General features: G+C 35.1%; 2 protein-coding genes across 7 annotated transcripts; both read right to left on the bottom strand.

Annotated features, from left to right (window-relative positions):
- Window positions 1-1,774: 1,774 nt before the first annotated feature.
- On the bottom strand, window positions 1,775-4,735 carry LOC107963451 (uncharacterized). The gene is made up of 5 exons (XM_016899967.2): window positions 4,584-4,735; window positions 3,376-3,505; window positions 2,930-3,023; window positions 2,308-2,388; window positions 1,775-2,125 (listed from the first exon to the last, which is right to left on the bottom strand). Exons 1-5 carry the CDS (start codon window positions 4,615-4,617, stop codon window positions 1,988-1,990), a joined length of 477 nt encoding a protein of 158 aa, XP_016755456.1. The 5' UTR covers window positions 4,618-4,735; the 3' UTR covers window positions 1,775-1,987.
- Window positions 4,736-7,049: 2,314 nt separating this feature from the next.
- LOC107963411 (uncharacterized) lies at window positions 7,050-17,485 on the bottom strand. 6 transcript variants are annotated; one of them, XM_041105055.1, is made up of 14 exons: window positions 17,330-17,485; window positions 16,843-17,103; window positions 16,344-16,400; window positions 14,888-15,104; window positions 14,238-14,755; window positions 13,689-13,774; window positions 13,476-13,570; window positions 13,086-13,394; window positions 12,513-13,010; window positions 11,684-12,332; window positions 11,311-11,541; window positions 11,027-11,151; window positions 9,651-10,036; window positions 7,050-8,318 (listed from the first exon to the last, which is right to left on the bottom strand). In XM_041105055.1, the coding sequence occupies exons 4-14, from the start codon at window positions 14,991-14,993 to the stop codon at window positions 7,335-7,337; spliced, it is 3,987 nt and encodes a 1,328-aa protein (XP_040960989.1). In that variant the 5' UTR covers window positions 14,994-15,104; window positions 16,344-16,400; window positions 16,843-17,103; window positions 17,330-17,485; the 3' UTR covers window positions 7,050-7,334. The 6 variants fall into 6 exon arrangements, with proteins under 6 accessions (XP_040960989.1, XP_040960988.1, XP_040960987.1 ...); XM_041105054.1 differs by having other exon boundaries at window positions 14,238-15,104; window positions 16,344-16,417; XM_041105053.1 differs by having other exon boundaries at window positions 14,238-15,104.
- Between the last annotated feature and the right edge of the window lie 362 nt (window positions 17,486-17,847).

Genomic DNA, 17,847 nt, shown 5'->3' with positions numbered 1-17,847 from the left:
CGAATTAACTGAATTAACCGAATTATCCGAATTGAATCACTACATAATTAAAAACATTACATAAGTCTTTGAATCACTACATAATTAAAAACATTACGTAAGTCTTGAAATTAACACATAATTGAAATGTAAGTCTTTAATATTCTCCATTTATATCCATTTCTTCTCTCTAAAAAAATTCCATTTGCATTAAACCTAAAAAAAAAACATATGTAATTGGGTAGAGACTTAGAGTTAGACTTTAGTTTTAGTTTTATTGGGTTGGGTTGGGTAATTGAGTTGGGTTGGATAATTTTATTTATTAATTTTTTCGGTTGAATGGAAAAAATTCGGTTAACCGACCGGTTTCGAACCGAATTAACCGTTAACTGAAAAATTATAAAAAAAATTAACCGATCCCCGACCGAGAAAATTCGGTTAACTGACCGATTAACCGAATTCGGTCGGTTAACCGAATTTTTTCGGTTTTACTCGAATTATGCACATCCCTAAGCACAACAAATATCTGCACTTGTGGTGGCTGTCACCCTAACATTGGTTGCAGTTTTCTAATAGCGTTCCTCTTGTTTAGAGGTGACCATGGGCCGGGTCGGGCCGAGTCCAGATAAAATTTTAGGTCCATTTTCTAGGCCCTATCCCGGCCCGAAATATGGGCTTAAAAATTTGTCCAAGCCCGACCCGACCCATATTAAATATATATATTTAGTTATACAAAATATATATTTGATTAAAAATAAAAATATATATTTAATATATTATTTGGACCGGGCCGGGCCTAGGTCAAAAAGTTTTGCCCGAGGAAAACGGGCCTCGTTTTTTGCCCAAATCCATATTTCGGGCCTATATTTTTACCCGAACCCTTCTATTTTTTGAGCGGGCCGTTGGGCCGGGCCGAATAACCCAACCCATGATCACCTCTACTCTTGTTCATGTATTTATCTATGTATTTGGATTGATTAAGATTGAATGTTTGGATGAATTTTATACCGTATTGGGTTGGTAGGTATCTATTCTCGATTTGAAAGCAAAATAAATGATGTGTGGTATATTGTTTATATACGTCAACAACATAGGCTAAAACATCAAGAAAATCACAAAATAGATTTTATAATTTCATTTATGCACTCGAGTTTTTATTTCGTCACGGCTGAAAAATACAAGATTCCTTAGAGAAATTGTGAATTTAGGCGAATATCATTTTTAAAATATTACATAATATATTTGATAAGATTTAAACAAGTTGAGTGTTGAAGTAACCCTCCAAAAGAATAGCAGTATTGGGTATCCCTAAATTGGGAAATAAGATTATGTCTTGTTATATTAAAGTCATAAAACCAATTATATAATAAAGTGACAATTGACTTTTTGGATCAGATTACAGATAATATTGCAATATATTGCAACATATTCAAATTGGGTCCATAGCTCAGTGGCAGAGCATTTGACTGCAGATCAAGAGGTAACCGGTTGGGCCCTTTCAATGTTGTAGATTTTGTTGTTTCTTTCACGCATGTTTCCAACAATTCATAGTTTCTTACACTGGCTGTTAATTTTCTGCAAAAGTAAATAAAAAAATAGATTTTGTTGTGATATTTGATGGTATTTTAAGGATCGTCGGATCTCGATATTTTACACGTGTCATCGCATCTATGAAATCTGAATAACTTTATCCATTTGGTTTCATATATGACATCCAAAGATAGCTTCAATTTTACTTATAAGAAATATATATATTAATATAAAATGGGAATGCTTTATCATGGAAAAATCCATATAACACAAAAGACTTTCACAGCTCTAATTTGCATTCTCAAAGGGAGGGGGGGGGATACACAAATGGTTTCAAAAAGCATCAAAATTCAAGTATAATGTCAGAAATGCATAACCCCATATATAATTTTCAATCAACTATGCTATAGAGAACCTAAACCTCCTCCAATCCACTGAAACTCAACCATCATGACTCGGCCGTAACAAAACACAAGTCTCACATGGTAGCTTCTACTTCAGGGTCAGTCTCAGCCGGCACAGTAGGTGCGTTGTTGCTGCCTCGCAATCGCGAGGATACATTATCGATGGCCGAATTGAGTTGGCTGATTTTTTCATTCAGGGTCTCCCTGGTTTTCTGCTTTTGATAGAAGTAAGAAAGGTTCCGAATTAGTATAAAGAGAGTAGCATATATGGATACAGGGCTAAAGAACATAAGATGTTTGAAGGAACCAGGGGGGGGGGCGAGGTCCATGCCTAATGCTTGACCTTCCTGTATCAATGGACAGCATAGCAAATAAAGTAGAGACCCTAATTTACCTCTAAACCTCCTTCATAGTATATTGGTCGCTTTGCCTTACGGAATCCGTATTCATCTTCATTTAGAAGGGATCTTCTAATCTGGATCAAAACAACAAATGAATTGAGGTTTCAACCTGATAACGGAAATTTCAAATAACAACGGAAGAAAAAGAAAACGACAATTCATGGCACAGAAAGAACAGCAAATAATGTTCCATCTATGTTGCTTTGATTCTTCATTTTTCTTTAAGCATTCATATTTGATGAGTATCCAAACATGTTTATAGGAATATGATATAACAAAGATTCCCAAAATACATGGAAAAACTTTAACTATATTCAGCGTTACATCCAAGTCAAAGTAATATAGCATTTCATCACCTCAAGGTATAATATGATGAGTGACATAGCGGTAGTAAAGCATGAAACAACACTATGATAGGATTCATTTAAAAGATATAGATGAACTAGTTAATTTTACTAAGATCTTGTTAAATACTAATAGAAGATGATATTAGCTCTTTCGTCCGGAACACGAATGCACTACTACAAGGAAACTTTTCAGCCAACTTCAGATCACTAATTTGATATATTAAAGTATGTTCACGAAATTTAGAAAGTGAAAGTAAATATTAATCACCTGCGGTGCAAAAACGTATCCCAAAGTTCCGAATATAGCACCTCCTAAAAGAAAACCAGTAACAAAATCACTTCCTCCACCCCTGCTGCCATTGCTGCATTTACCAGAGTGAACAACGAAAGATGAGAATAGAGAAGATATAAGCAACATAATCAACATATGCAATTCGCAAAATGCTACTTGAAATAAACCTAAATATAACACAAGGGTCTATGCTTTAAATTTTTGGAGTTTGAGCATTGAGAAGAGAAGGTTGTTCAGCATCAAATAGAATTTTATTAATAGAGAAATCATCGAATCAATGACTTTAACATCACAAGGGTCTGATAACAATGGTTTTTCGATGACAATGGTTTCCTTCGAACTACCGATATTCAGCAGAAACTGAAAACTGGTTTTTCGATGACAAAGCTATTTCAAGTGGACTGAAATCCAGAACGACATACCGATATTCAGCAGAAACTGAAAACTGGTTTTTCGATGACAATGGTTTCCTTCGAACTACCAAACTTGGTTTTTTCCCAAAGGTGCTGGACTTAGTGAACCAAACCTCACGTGCCTTGAGATGAGAACCACCTATAAACCAAAGAATAATAGTAAATTGAGCATGAAGCAAGAGCTCATCAATAAATCATTATTGTCATATTTCAATAGCAAACCATCACTAGCCCCAAGACCAGTAGATATGATAATAAAAAACCAAAGCAGCAAAGCATTCATTTTTGGGATTCAGGCATATGATTGTTTTTCTCATAATTATGGCATTTGAATCCTAAAATCTTCTTTTTGTACTTGTGAACCCTAAACCATAAGAATTTGATATCAAGGAAAATCATCAATAATCCTAAAATTTCTATTCCTAAAATTTACATTCCCAATAAAAAAACACACAGAATATGACAGAAGTACATTGCTATTCTTTTTTCTTACCAACTACAAATACATACATGAACATGTTTCAAACTTTAATCGCTCGAACAAATTAAAATTAACAAACTTGAAGCACATCTACATCCAGTCTTTTCTTTTTTGTTTCTTTTTGCTTTCTTTATGAACTTTAATCCTCAAAGAAAGCAAGTATTTACTATTTATTTGTTGAATCTTCATCATAGCAACCTCCGGCTTTTTTTTTTTTTGGATACAACATCTAAATTACCCAGAACCCCTCAATCCCTAAATTAGAGGACATTATACATGCACACTCGTACCCACAATCTCTAGATTACTGCAACAACAATGATAACAACTGAACTAATACTCACTCAGTGAGCTTTAATAGCTTACAATAATACTTGATGCTACCAAGTTATCAATTTTCCTAAAGCATCAGTGTCCGATATATATTCAAACATGAACATTAAGATATGATTCTTCAAATACATATATATATATAAAACAAAACATATCAAACCTAAGCAAGCCTATATCAAACATACCCATATCACACTCATAGGACACAAAATCACAACTTTTATTTTAATAATTGAAGTTTAAAAATTATCTTCATAAATGTAAAAATTGTATAATTTTTTACTTTTAATCGAATTATTACGTTTTCTTCAGCTAAAACAAAAAAGTGATACAAGAAAAGTAATAATTACACTCGAAAATGAAAATTAATAAAAAGGGGAAATTTTGCTAAAATTGAAAAAACCTGAGATGGAAACGGGAGCCAAGCAAGAAGCCATGAGAGAAGCTGTAGATGAGAAACCAAAGAGATGTTAGCAAGAAAATTTTATTTTTATTTTTATTTTTCTGCCAGGGTTATAAAAATCTCTTCAGTTTTTATATTTACGAATATACCCTTCCTATAAGAAAAGATTTTTGGAAGATTTTCTCTCTTTTTTCTAAATAAATTACGAGGAAATATTTTAACCACGTCACTATAAAAAAAGGGATAAATATAATTTTTAGCCCCTAAATTTGATAATTAGGTTCATGTTGATCCCTGAACTTGGATTCCATCAAGATTTAATGATGTGATCAATGTTCTTAGAACATAACTGGATTGACAAATCAGACAGATTGGATCGTGAATCGACTGGTATACTAATCCAAACAAAGGGGTTGAACTAATTGAATTAGAAAAGTACTCGAAACCGGTAAAAATTGAAAACGGGGAGAAAAACTAGTAGTTGAACATGTTGAATCGTTTAATTTTTTAAAAAAAATTATATGAATTTTTAATTATTCATTTAACTATTGCCGGTCTATCAGTTGAATTGATCAAACCTATTGAATCTAAAATCAATGGTCTGATCAGTGTAACCATTGGTTCGTTTATTAGAACATTATACGTAACATTTTAATATTGTACCACATCATCACTTAAAAATTTATATAATTTTTTAATTTTTAAGTGATGACGTAGCACAATCTTAGAGTGATATGTCATCAACTTTTATATTTTTCAAGTTTAGGACCAAATGAATCTAGTTGTCAAATACAAGTACCAAAGTGTACCAAGTTGCCAAATTTAAGGATACAAATTATAGTATCCCATTAAAAAATCTTTATTTCTTTATATATTATATAAATATATATTTATTGATTCATTGTGTAATTAGGTAGTTGAAATAAAGATCTATTCATTATTCATAAAATACACCTTGATTAATAAAGTTCAACTTTTTAAGTTATTTCTGTTCGGGATATTTCTCTTTTGTTTATGTTAGAAGACGTAGAAGAACTGTTCCACCTCCACATTACAATTCGCTCTGATCAATCCCCTAAAAACGACGGCCCTAGTAAAGTTTATTAAAATATCATTCATCAAAGGGTTTCATAAGAGAACACTTTTTCTTCATCATCCCATTCAATCTTTCTCCATCTCACCTTAATTCTTATTTTATCTTTTCCAAATCTAAACATTTCTCGAGTCGAACAACTTGAATATAATCTTAGTCTGTTTCTCCTGTCATTATTATTTTTTAAAAATTACTCAATTTTTAAAATAAATCTAATTTTTAATTAAACTAATAATATCATTTACAACTTCTCATCAATAAAAAATCATCTAACCTTTTGTTTTCCGTTGTAGAGTGAGAAGCATGGGTTAGAAAGTCTAGCCATCATCCATCACCTAGTCACTTAAAAAGAGTTGTTTGCACCTTGCAAATTTGGATATCAATACCACTCAAACAACCATCTCGTCTCCTTCAACTAAACTCTTCCATTAAAGAAATGTTGGTGTTGATGATATTTTCCTAAAGGGCGAAGTGTTGGGGTTCAGTCAGTAACCTCCAGGCCTGCTTACTAAGTAATGCATCACTCCATGCTGTGAATACCAAGTCCACCGTTGGTTTTCGGTTTCCCAAAGTGAAGTTTCCTCTGATTCGGATCATTACCCCACCAAAACCTTCGCATAATAAAATCAAGCTCTTCTCCCAACAAACTTCGGAGATAGCAAATAGATTGGATTAGAAGATAATACAAACCGAATCAAGGTGCATCAACCAGCTTGGGATAGGCAGTTTGATTTCCTTATAGCTAATTCCAATTGCATCTTCTCAATAAAAGTTAGGAATAAGATTCTCTTATTTGGGTGACACCCACAATCCCAGCTGGACTAAAGAATAATTCTGATTTATTAGTAGAATATAGAACTAGTATACTCTCAGAATGCACATTTGCCTTGAAAAACCAAAACCAATCATTCTGCGAATAAGAGATGAGATATCAATGGGCTTCCTTGAGCGATTCGTTGTTCTTCCTCGGCACGAATAAGGAGATGGCACAACAGGAATAGGTAAGAGGGTAATGGGTCATCCTGATGCAATCCATGTCTCAGAGGGCTCCCATTAACTAGTAACATCGACTACAACCTGATATGTTACCATAGATATACATTGCTGAATGAGCTGCCTCCATTTTAAAAAACCGACACAACCAATTTAATCTCCACATATGATATTCAATTTGAGAGGGCTAGATTACCTATGAAATTTGGTCCGAACATTAACCGCATTTTTTCAAAACCGAACCGAACCATTACCCACCGAAAACCAACTTTCAATAAACCTTTCAAAGCAGTAACCGTAACACTACCAGTGAGGTAACTCTAACCAAAGAGGAACGGAAAACAAAAGCAGAAAAAAAGGAATTTCAACAGATCAAAGCATTGGTTTGCAAATTTCTTGTCGATATTCCGAAGTAAGCCGGCTTTCATTCTCTTTATATACAAACAGCCGCGACTATGTCTATGCACTCGAAAAAAAAAAAGAAACAAAAAAAAAAAACAAATGAGAAGTTAATTGCTAAGTTCTGTATGGGTTATGAACAGATGGGAATGTGGATTTTCCTACAAACCCCAATGCAAGGCCATAGTAGTATACATTATTACCACATTCATGAAGTAGGAAACTGTAATGGCATTAACAACCTAGGACCCTCCTCATCAGGAGCCTTATTTTTCAGGGAAGCCCTGGAATAGTAGCAGCGATGTATTCACAGGATGTCTTTCAGGCAACTGCTGCTCTGGTTTAGGAACGGGTTTTACATTCCGCTCCATCTCTGGAAAAGGGAAAGAAAGGGAAAGGGAAAGGGAGGCAGATACATCGTCTTCCTCTTGCTTTTTGGTTACCTTATCTTGAGGTGTGTTCCGGTTGTCATTTTTTTCCATTGCTCCTACAAAGAAAGGCAGGATTCCTTTGTTTGGTGGTCTCGTCTCAGCTCCCAAAGCAAGTTCAAGATTAGGAGAGGTGTCATGAACTTGGTCCTCGTCCTTTAAGGAAAGCTCCTTCCATGGTTTGGAATTGTCCCCTAACCGAAATTCCCCTGGACCACGTGATTCTACAGGAAAGAAAAACCTTTCACTACTTCCCATGTCCTCGGGGATTATCTTTTCTTCACAAGCAATGTCACACCTCTTCTCTTCAACCAAAGAGCCAGAACCTGGATAATGTCTATCTGATGCTAAACCATCATCTCTAAAAGGAACTTGATCTCTAGCACTGGTATACTGGTATATCCCACTGAAACCTGTTATCAGCTTTTTATTATCACATCCTCTACCTACAGAAACTCTCTTCACCTCAGTCCACGGCAGTTTTTGACTTGTATCAGTAGAAACTTCGGGAACTGGTTTTGTAAGATCCAAGAATGGGGTTTTGGGATGATTCAATTGCAACGAGTTAAGATCTCTAATTGAAGTTTTTCCATCAGTACACACATCAACCTTTGAATCCCTAATTTTAACAGGATCTCCACCTATCTTCTCCTCAACAACTGCCTCTTGTTTTCCAGTAGGGCAATTATTTAAAGATGGTTTAGCTTCTTCGATATGCATTTCCACTTTCTCAACTTTGAAAGAACCATTATTGGTTTCAGTAACTAGAAGGCAAGGTTTTAGCTCGGTGTCAGATTGAGAATCTGGAAATTTGCTCTCTTCCTGTAAAATAATGGCAATGTCAACATTCATAGGAAAAGAGAAAACCAAAAACAAAAAAGCCTTTAATAAAAGCTATTCAGAATAATACAATAAAAACTCGAACAAGCATGTCCATAAATAAACTGACAAAATCTATGAAATAATAACACTTTTTTCAACCAACAGCCACCCTTCCCACCTCACGGAAAAATAAACAAAAATAATAAAAGTGCTAGAGACTACTAGATATCCTCAGCTGAGTAATATTGACTTCAGACGCTATTGATCCAGCCATCGAGGGTCAAAATCAAAATTATCTGCTCAGCAACTCAGTAGAACTGGATGCAAAACATTTTCCTGTATTTATGGCCAAAAGTCTTGAAATACACAGCTATTGATAAGAAGATGTTAAAAAAATACGATGAAACAATTAATATTCGAGATGAAACACCAATAAGTGCAGAGTGGCACTAGGACTCTAATGGAGCACTTAAACCAATTTAATGATGTTCACGGAGAATAGCCACAATAACAACCTTCAAAGAAATGCGTGTTCCCCCTATTTCCCTTTGGGTGCAGTAGGGCAGAGAAGGAAGGGAAGAAACATCAAGCACTAGTCCAGGTATACAGCTAAACACTTACCCAGAAAGAAGAACAAATGACAACCGAGTATTGTACCAATGCACAGACAACAAGACAAAACCACCACCAATGTCATCCAACTAGTGTTGTTCATTACAAAAAAAAAACAAGCATTTTGCCTTAAATAAAGTAGAGGTGCCACCAGCTGTCCATCGTAGTAACAGCAATCATGATGAAGAGATATAAACATAGAAAACAGGAATGGGACTGAACATGAAGAGATAACAACAAGAATAAACGGAATTTCACTTCATGTCGACTTCTGTAAGAATGTGCGAGCTATAAAAGGGCAAAAGCACCCACAGATATTTTAAGTCAGGCCAATGAAATATTTAAAATTTTAAGAAATTACATAAATGAATGCTAAGTTTTTAACAGCATTAACATTAGAAAAGAGAAGCAACACCACTCTTCCACAAAGTAAGAGAATGAATAGAATCAGAGATGAAACTTGCAAATTCATAAGCATTTTGAAGCACCACACGTTCATTGACAAGCAAGAAAAAAGATTAGATTCTTAAAATCTTGAATTGGATTATATTAACTACTTATCGATTAGATCACATCACTTAGTAAGTAACCACCCTATAGCTCATTGTAGGTTTTAAGGTCAGTAAACAATGGCAAGAATATTAAAAAAGAAACCAACTATAGCAAAACATGAACTTGACAGTTTTTGAAGAACTATACATTGAAAGAAGAATAAATTACCAGAGTAGTAGTGCATTTCATTTTTGGTTCCACCTGTGTGCTGCTTGTTGCAATTCTAGACAAGAATTTGGTGTCAACTTTGACATCTTGCTCCTCCAATTTTTCTTTTATTCCCCCAAATGTCTGCTCAAAAGAAGCAACCTTATTATCACCAACTCTATCCGTTGAGATACATGTCTTTTCAACAGAAGTGGTTACTGGAACTACATTGCACGAACTATCACATGCGGCTGATTCATTATCTACTGGCTGAGCAATATCACTAGATCTCTGTTTCTCCAAACATACCATACTTGCATCAGGATTGCACACGCTCTTTGAGGAATTTGAACAGTTTGCCTTTCTTGCCTTGAAAACACCCCAGAGGAATAATAAGTTATTCCACCCTGCAAACAAAATATCAAAAATTTTTACCTTGAAGTCATACTCCAGATGTTCCTTCAAAAACATTCTGTAAACAGTAGCATTGCTATCAATGATATCAAACCAAAACAAAATAGTAAAATGCCAAACCCATATCAAACCTATGAAAAATGTGCTAAACAAAAACGAACCATTTGCAACAGCAAACCTATAGTAGACAAACAAATTGACGCTGTATCAAACCTACCATACTATGAACATGTTCAATAGTTGACAAGAGAAAAAGGAGCCAGTAAGTAACAGCAGATGCTGTGTCGCCTTGTGCAAAGGTTATAGCCAAAGAGACTATTCTATCTGTGCCTTAAGATCCTTGATTTGAAAAACTAAGAGTGACATAATTCAAAACTCTGACTTCTACAATTTTTTCGTTAATGCATCATATCATAACCCGTACAACTGGTAGCCCTAGCCTAGAAAAGAGCATGCTAAAAGGACTCAACCAAATCAATCCTTCAACTCTAAACAGCCCCACAACTTAAGGATTTCAATGGAAGACATTTTAGGTAGATCCATATAGCATGCAATTCTGCCCATTAATCCATAATCTCTGCATTGAGGGGAAAATGCAAAAATTTCAGGATTCCCTGTCCTTTCAGACCTAATATTCCCTCTGATTTGCTCAAAATGTTTCCAAGTTGAATTGTAAAAATCTAAGTTTTGAAAGCATATCAGGGGGTTATAAATATTATGGAATTTCCATATCCAGGCAAATATGGTTAAGGATTGAGATCTTTGAGTCATTGCTATTTATATTTGGAGATACAAATATCAAATTTAGCCCCCATGACCCCACTTGATCAGTACCTACAAAGCCAGTGTGGTGCAGTCAAACAGACATATCCTTTATCCTTGCCTTCTCGTGAATCTTGGGTCAAAGCATATAGTCCAACCAAATGTAAAACTACAGGGAACTATACTTGATTTGAATATCTCAATTTTGTAACAATCCTTACGCTGGCAATGTTCTGGAAGGTGGTTGGATGGGAATATCAAAAGCTCAACACCTTCAAAATTTCCTTTGAGGGCAAGATCATCCTTGACCATGGTATCCAAAAGCACCTTGTAGTTGTTCTGATAACTGCAACAGCAGAAATAAATTTTCAAAACACTGAAAACCAAGGAAATGGGGTCATGATCAACCCAAGCTGGAGAAATGAGAAAGGAGAAAGGAAAAGGAGGAGGGGGAGAGGGAGTGGGAGTGGGAGGGGAAGTGAACAGGGGAAAAAGTAAAATCTACCTTTCAAGGTCCTTGGCAAAGAAGTACAAAGCAATATTATCTTCCTTAGGACTACTGTCATGAAACTGTGCTGGCCATGTGCTCAAGCGAGGTACTTCGTACAAGGAAACTTTGTGCGGAAAAGAATTGACAACCTCAAGCACTTTGGGTGATGCAAGGGTCGAGATATGGGCTTGAATTCCACCACAAAGCTCAGGAGGTTTGCCAAGTTTATTCACATCAAAAGCCCCTCTGCAGAAAAGTAACAGAATCTATCACATTCAAGAAACATCTCAAGGAAAAAAATGCACAGCAATAAATGCAAATGACGCCTAAATGGAGCATCCTTTTAACCAAAAAAGCGAACAGTTAAATAGAAGGACAAGAATCCTACTGCCAAATGTATTCATGTTCTGGGATGGCTGATAGCTTTGGAACAGCAGATACTGTGGCTAAAGGAGGGACATAGTTATCTCTCACTGGAAGATTGCCAACAGAAGAAACTACAGAGACAGCATCAGTGGAGTGAGAATTAAGCAGCTTGATATTAGCAGTGGAAGCCTGATTACAAATATTTGTTTTCCCTTCATCTGTACTTTCAACAGAAATCACATTCTTTGCCTTATCGCAAACAGATGATGGATCTTGAGAAGTTCTTTCACATATTCCAGGCTTCAGACGCATAGCTGCCTCAATTGCAGCTTTCAACTTATTGCCTTTATTTATCTCTTCTCTAGAAGTTCTAGGAGCAGACTGATCAGCACAAGATGCCTGACAGACTGAGCAATGTTCAGCTGTATGACCCATTCCTTTGCATGTTAGACATGGAACTCTTTTAGAGGATCGACTAACACTACTCTCCCTTGATTTCTCACTCTGATTTATTGAATCTACTGACTGAGATAGGCCATCTGACATGACTCCATTATTGTTACTAGGTTGCCTCTCAGATGCCCGTGAAGAACTTGATGAGGGTTCCTCCTTCAGGCTTACAGGGTTTACCTTCTGTTCCGAAGAATTGCGCCCATTGGTGGATGAAACAACTGCAAAATAAGAAGAATGCTCTTAAATTGCTGGTATCAGCCAAAAGAAAACAAAGAAGATGAGATAACAATGGAGTATACAGAGAAACATTCCAGTTATAGAGAACACTTAAGAAAACAAAAGTAACTTTAAAAAATAGCATAAAATAGCAGTCCCTTGGTCAGAATGCCAAAACATACCAGAAGAAACTGCATTGTCTACACCTTTACGAGCTAGATTGCTGGTTGACCTTGATAAAGTATTTGGTCTTCCTTCAGACTGAACAACCTTAGTTTCTCGGTGGTTGATTGCAGATGAATGAGAAATTGCATCAGCACGAGGTGTCAGTTTCTGATCAACCTTAGGTGTGGAGACACTAGAACTAGAGTGGTTTAATTTTGAGATATTTTTCCTTTCTGATGATATCTGCTCTTTAACTTGCTTTAATCCCTTTAGATCTTGAACATGAGGATATTTAGATGATAGTGTTTTAACTTTTGATTCCCCAGAATTTAACCGTCCAGAGTTACCAGATTTAAATGACATTGATTTCCCCATGATTCTAGCAGGTTCCTCCTTGCTATCAAATGATGCATGTTCTCTAGCACCTTTCCGTTTTTGAATAACAACTTCATCTACAAGCTTCACTTTGGGTTTGGAATTTAAGGTATTGAATGAACTGCATTTCAATAAGCTCCCTGTAACAAGTAGGCCATGCTTAAAGTTAACAAATAAGTCAAAAAAGTTTTAGACAACAAAATCAATTCACTTACCCTTCGATGTTTGCAGCCGTGGACCAGAAGGGGGAGTGCGTACAGCTTCTGGCATACCATTACCAGAATGGTTGCCGAGAGAAATTTGCGGAGATGGCCTTACTTTACCCTTGTCTAAGTTCTTAAATGAACCCTCTCGAGAGAAAGCAGATAGTCTGCTGGGGCTCAATGATTTTGGTGATCCCATATTTGTTTGAATAGCCTGCCTTTTTGGAGCCGAAGCACCCTCTAGATTTTCAGCATGTCTCTTACCTAAGCTACGTGTACTAGAGCTAAGTTTATTTGCCTTTTTCCCTTCAGCATCCAAACCTTGAAAAGTTAATTGCAAAAGGGTGTCAGCACATGCTCTTGCCAGAGCATCATTTTTACTCCATCAGTTTTATAACTAACCTTGCTTTTGGCTTTCAGTTCCCTCACTCAGCTTGCATTCTTCACAGAGCCAATCACCTTCAGGAACTTTTTGAAGCATTTCTCGCATACAGTAACTGATCAATAGCACGAATAACGTAAAACTCACTGCTGAATATAGACATGGATAAAATTAAATAGAAATGCAATAAAACCTGCTGACAACCATATGGCTAAAGAGATTTGTACACATACGTGTGCTCTGCACCATCGGTGCACTTGCTACATATAGCAAGCAAATCTTCTCGTCCTGCATCCCCACAGATATCACATACTTTAACCTATTCCAGAAAATTCAGGAAACAAAGAAAAATCAGAAAAACTTATTGATACAAAACTAAGTACTAACAAATTTAAAATCAAAGAAGAAAACATATCTACCAATCTTACAAAGTAAAATGAAAAGGAACGCTTCTATTTTAATTATATAATTTTGATGGAATCCCGTTTAAGGACCTCCTATTCATTTTCGAAGCACCCATTACCCTTTAAAACATTCATTTAACAACACCTAATGAGCATACGATCTGCCTATTGCCAGAATCTTAAAATAAGTTCAAGAATATCACAGTCACTACTTACATTCTCCAAGGATGGCACCTACACTACAAGTGCAAATGGAAAACCAAATAAGCTAAATAGACAACTTCCACAATGCCAGTCCTACGAAAAACCTAGTTATCAGTCAAGCATGCACACTTCCTTCATACCAAGTCTTGTAAAGAAAAAAGTAATATTACTTACATCATGTTCTGAGGCATCAGATTCAAAACTCTCATCCACAGAAGCTGTCTGCGAAGGAGACTCCTGCTTCTCAGGTAACTTAACAAACTCATTCAACTCATCTAGCTCATCTTCCTTCAAATTTTTACCAGTTTTATCCAGTGGGTCCCTGCCATTGTCGTCAATATCTGCTTCTAACTTTGGATGGATTTTGGGAGAAATCTCAGAACTGCCTCCAACAGCACTCTTGCTGCTTCCAGAATGTAAATATGGAGTTTGGATTCTAGGCGAACTACTGCCTTCTTTTACAGAAGCAGGTTCTGACAATTCTAGCTTCTCGGATGTGGGCGCCTTTCCGGATCCTAAACTACAAACTGATGTTGCACTACGAGATGAATTCTTACTGTCTAAATCCTTGTTGGAATAACTAAAAGCTATATTTGCATCACTGGCTCTTCCAGGACATGAAATACTATCAACATGGCTTTCAACACCTTTGGATTCAGACTTGTTTGAGAAGGTTCTATCAATCCCAACATCTACCATGGCATTAGCTACATCAGATGGTCTTGCAGTTGCTTTACTTTCTATACTTTCAGAGTAAGAATCATGACTTGAATTGACACTGAGTAAATTACTTGCTTCACTGGGCCTATGGTATAAGCTATCACCTGTTTTATCCTCGTTGATAGAATACTGACTTCCAACAGCAACATGATCAGTTTCATCAGGAAACTCATCACTCTTTGACCCCATCTGAGCTATACTAAGATGCATACAAGATCAGCAAGGAGCAGAGCACACGTTCCAGGTTCCAGACTCTGCTTTTGCACGAACCTTTTGACTCATGTACTGGCTAATTAATCTTTTTATAGTTTCTGGTGGCACCTAAGATAAAAAGCAGAATTAAGCAAATAATGGAAAAATGCCAAAGATCCGTGCCTTTTAGCAAACACAAGCAAGGAAAGAATCCAATTTCTAAAGAGGATCCAAAACCCTAATTCCCAACATAGGCCACTCAACGCCACAATGGACAGGTACAGAAAATTTCATGATAAATATCACCAAAATCACCGATTCCATAGCTAATTTGAAGGAACCAAATGTTCAAACTCAAAATACAATTAATTTATCATATGCAGCTAAATTAATAGAAAATGAAAATAAATTTTGATTCAACCATCATAAAAGAAAGGATTCAGCTATACTCCACCACATTTTTGTACTTTCATCAATATTTCAAAACATTCCATGACACTGGCAGTAATAACTTACAAGACTTTTTATGTTCACACCAGTAAGTGTAAACAACAAAAAAAACATTGCACTACATACAAAGTGCTTACAAACTTACATAGCTGTTAACTAACTATACCACAGCAACATAAAGACCGAAAGAACATCCATAAAACAAACTTACAAATTCACAAGATTTGTAATAATATCATGAGTCATGGAACTGAAAATTCTGTAGAATTTAAAGAAAATCATATCTTCGTTAAGACTATTGTGAGGGTTCCTACTTAGAATTAACCCATTAACATTTTAAATAGAACACAATTTTCAACATTGGAACTGAATACCTCAGAAAGTTAGCATCACATAATTACTGCCAAAAAATGCAATAAAGGGCTTTATCCGATCTTTAAGTCTGAAAATGGGTACATGCATGGTAAACACTTTTTACTTGGTACTATAAATACTAAGAAAATGAAAAAGATGAAATGAATTTGCTACCTTAGCCAACAAATTTGAATCCAGCAAAACAAAAAGGATGGCGAGATTACAGACAAAAACTAAGTAGGTATATCATTTTCTTGCATTCCACTTCTAAATCATTCCTAGAGAGCATATGAATGAAAAAGTACGCTCATTTTCTATCATTCTTCCCACCAATCCTCTACCTCATAGTTTTCAAAACACTCCACCAATAAAATTTTAAAGTTAACCACAACAACATAATGTATACGGTAATATTCCAAGAGGGCAGAAAATGCAAAGAAATAAATGCTCTTACTTCTTTCAACTTATAACATTATACTAACAAAATTTAAGAAAAAGAAAGAAAGAAGAGGAAGAAAAAGTAGCATTTAAGCCTTAAGGTTAAGAACACAGTTTGAAAATTACCCTGTTCTCACCGTATTCTTCTGAATACTCTGATCCATCTCATCTGAAACATGTGATCTAAAAAGCACATCAAACTGTATCAAATAAAGCATCATTAAACAAAATCCAGTGAAAAGAACCATTGCACTAAAAGCAATCTAATTTTGCAACATCTAAAACTTCCATCTAAACTCCATAAAAGGCCTAACATAGGGTCATATTTTTTTTGGCGGAACTAGGGACAAGCAGCAAGGTAGAAATATATCCAATTTCTAAAGAGGACCCAAAACCCTAATTCCCAACATAGGCCATTCAGCATCACAAAGGACTGATACATCAAATTTCAGGATAGCTTTACCAAATATTTCCACATATTCTACAGCTACATTAAACTAATCAAACGTTCGAACCCAATATCCAATTAATTAAAATCCCAAAAAACTGAAATTATCAATCAAATGTTTAATTGATAAGATTAAACGAAAACCTAATGAAACAAGAAAAATATAATTTTATATGCCTCTGGTTCATAGATTATCTCGATCGCATTGTAAAACTCCTCAATAGGCCGCTCCTTCCGCCTCACCACAATAGCAGCTGCTACCGCCGCCGATATCGCTGAAGAAACGATCGAAAGGCAAATTGAACATTAAACTAATTTCTTTCCTTTATCTCTATGAATTTCCCCCTATCCCTCCCTCTTTAGCCGCTGAGGAAGGTTTTCAATTCCAATTTCAATCTCAATTTCCCAATTTCTACTTCAAAAATCCTCTCCGTTAATCTGCCCAAAAAAAACAAAAAACTGATATTCACAAAATAAACATGAAAATATAAATCAACAACATTTAAAAAAAGTTATATCTCTGTTTTTCTATTTTTATTTATTTCTCGATGATCTCAGAAAAACAAAATCTTAGAAATGGTAATTACTTAATCAGATTTCTCACTCATAAACAAAAAATAAAAAACTTATAAAATCTAAAATAAATAAAATCAAATCAAATTACCTCTCTGGCCCCTCTCTCTATTTTCTCTCTTCTTTTTTTTTTTTGCTGAACTAGATTTTCTCACTTAAAATGTGGGCAAAACCTCCCTCTACTGTTTCTATATTTTCTCCCCCTTTTATAAATATCGGTCTTCAAATTCAATTCATTATTCTTAAAGGGATAATTTTTTTAAGAATTATATAAATTTATTTTATCAAAAAATACTCTAAAGAAAGGGAATTGAACTCATTTTGATTAAGTTCGAATGCTAAAGTTGTTATTATTAAGAAAATTTTATCTAAATACCACTTTTGACTCAAATAAGATTAGTCTTAAATCGTAAAATGAATGAAGATATAGTAATTATATCAAATATATATACATTTATTTTTATTGAATTTATTGTTTGCTTTGATTTTGTAAAAATATATAAATAAATTTTTTATTATGATTTAATTTTTTGGGCAAATTACATCTAAAGATCTCTAAATTATTAGTAAGTTTATATCTGATTACTTAACTTCAAAATATTATAAAAG

The sequence above is a fragment of the Gossypium hirsutum genome, chromosome D11 (assembly GCF_007990345.1).
Source record: "Gossypium hirsutum isolate 1008001.06 chromosome D11, Gossypium_hirsutum_v2.1, whole genome shotgun sequence".
In the NCBI taxonomy this organism is placed as follows: Eukaryota; Viridiplantae; Streptophyta; class Magnoliopsida; order Malvales; family Malvaceae; genus Gossypium; species Gossypium hirsutum.
This window is presented reverse-complemented; position numbering and strand designations above follow the sequence as displayed.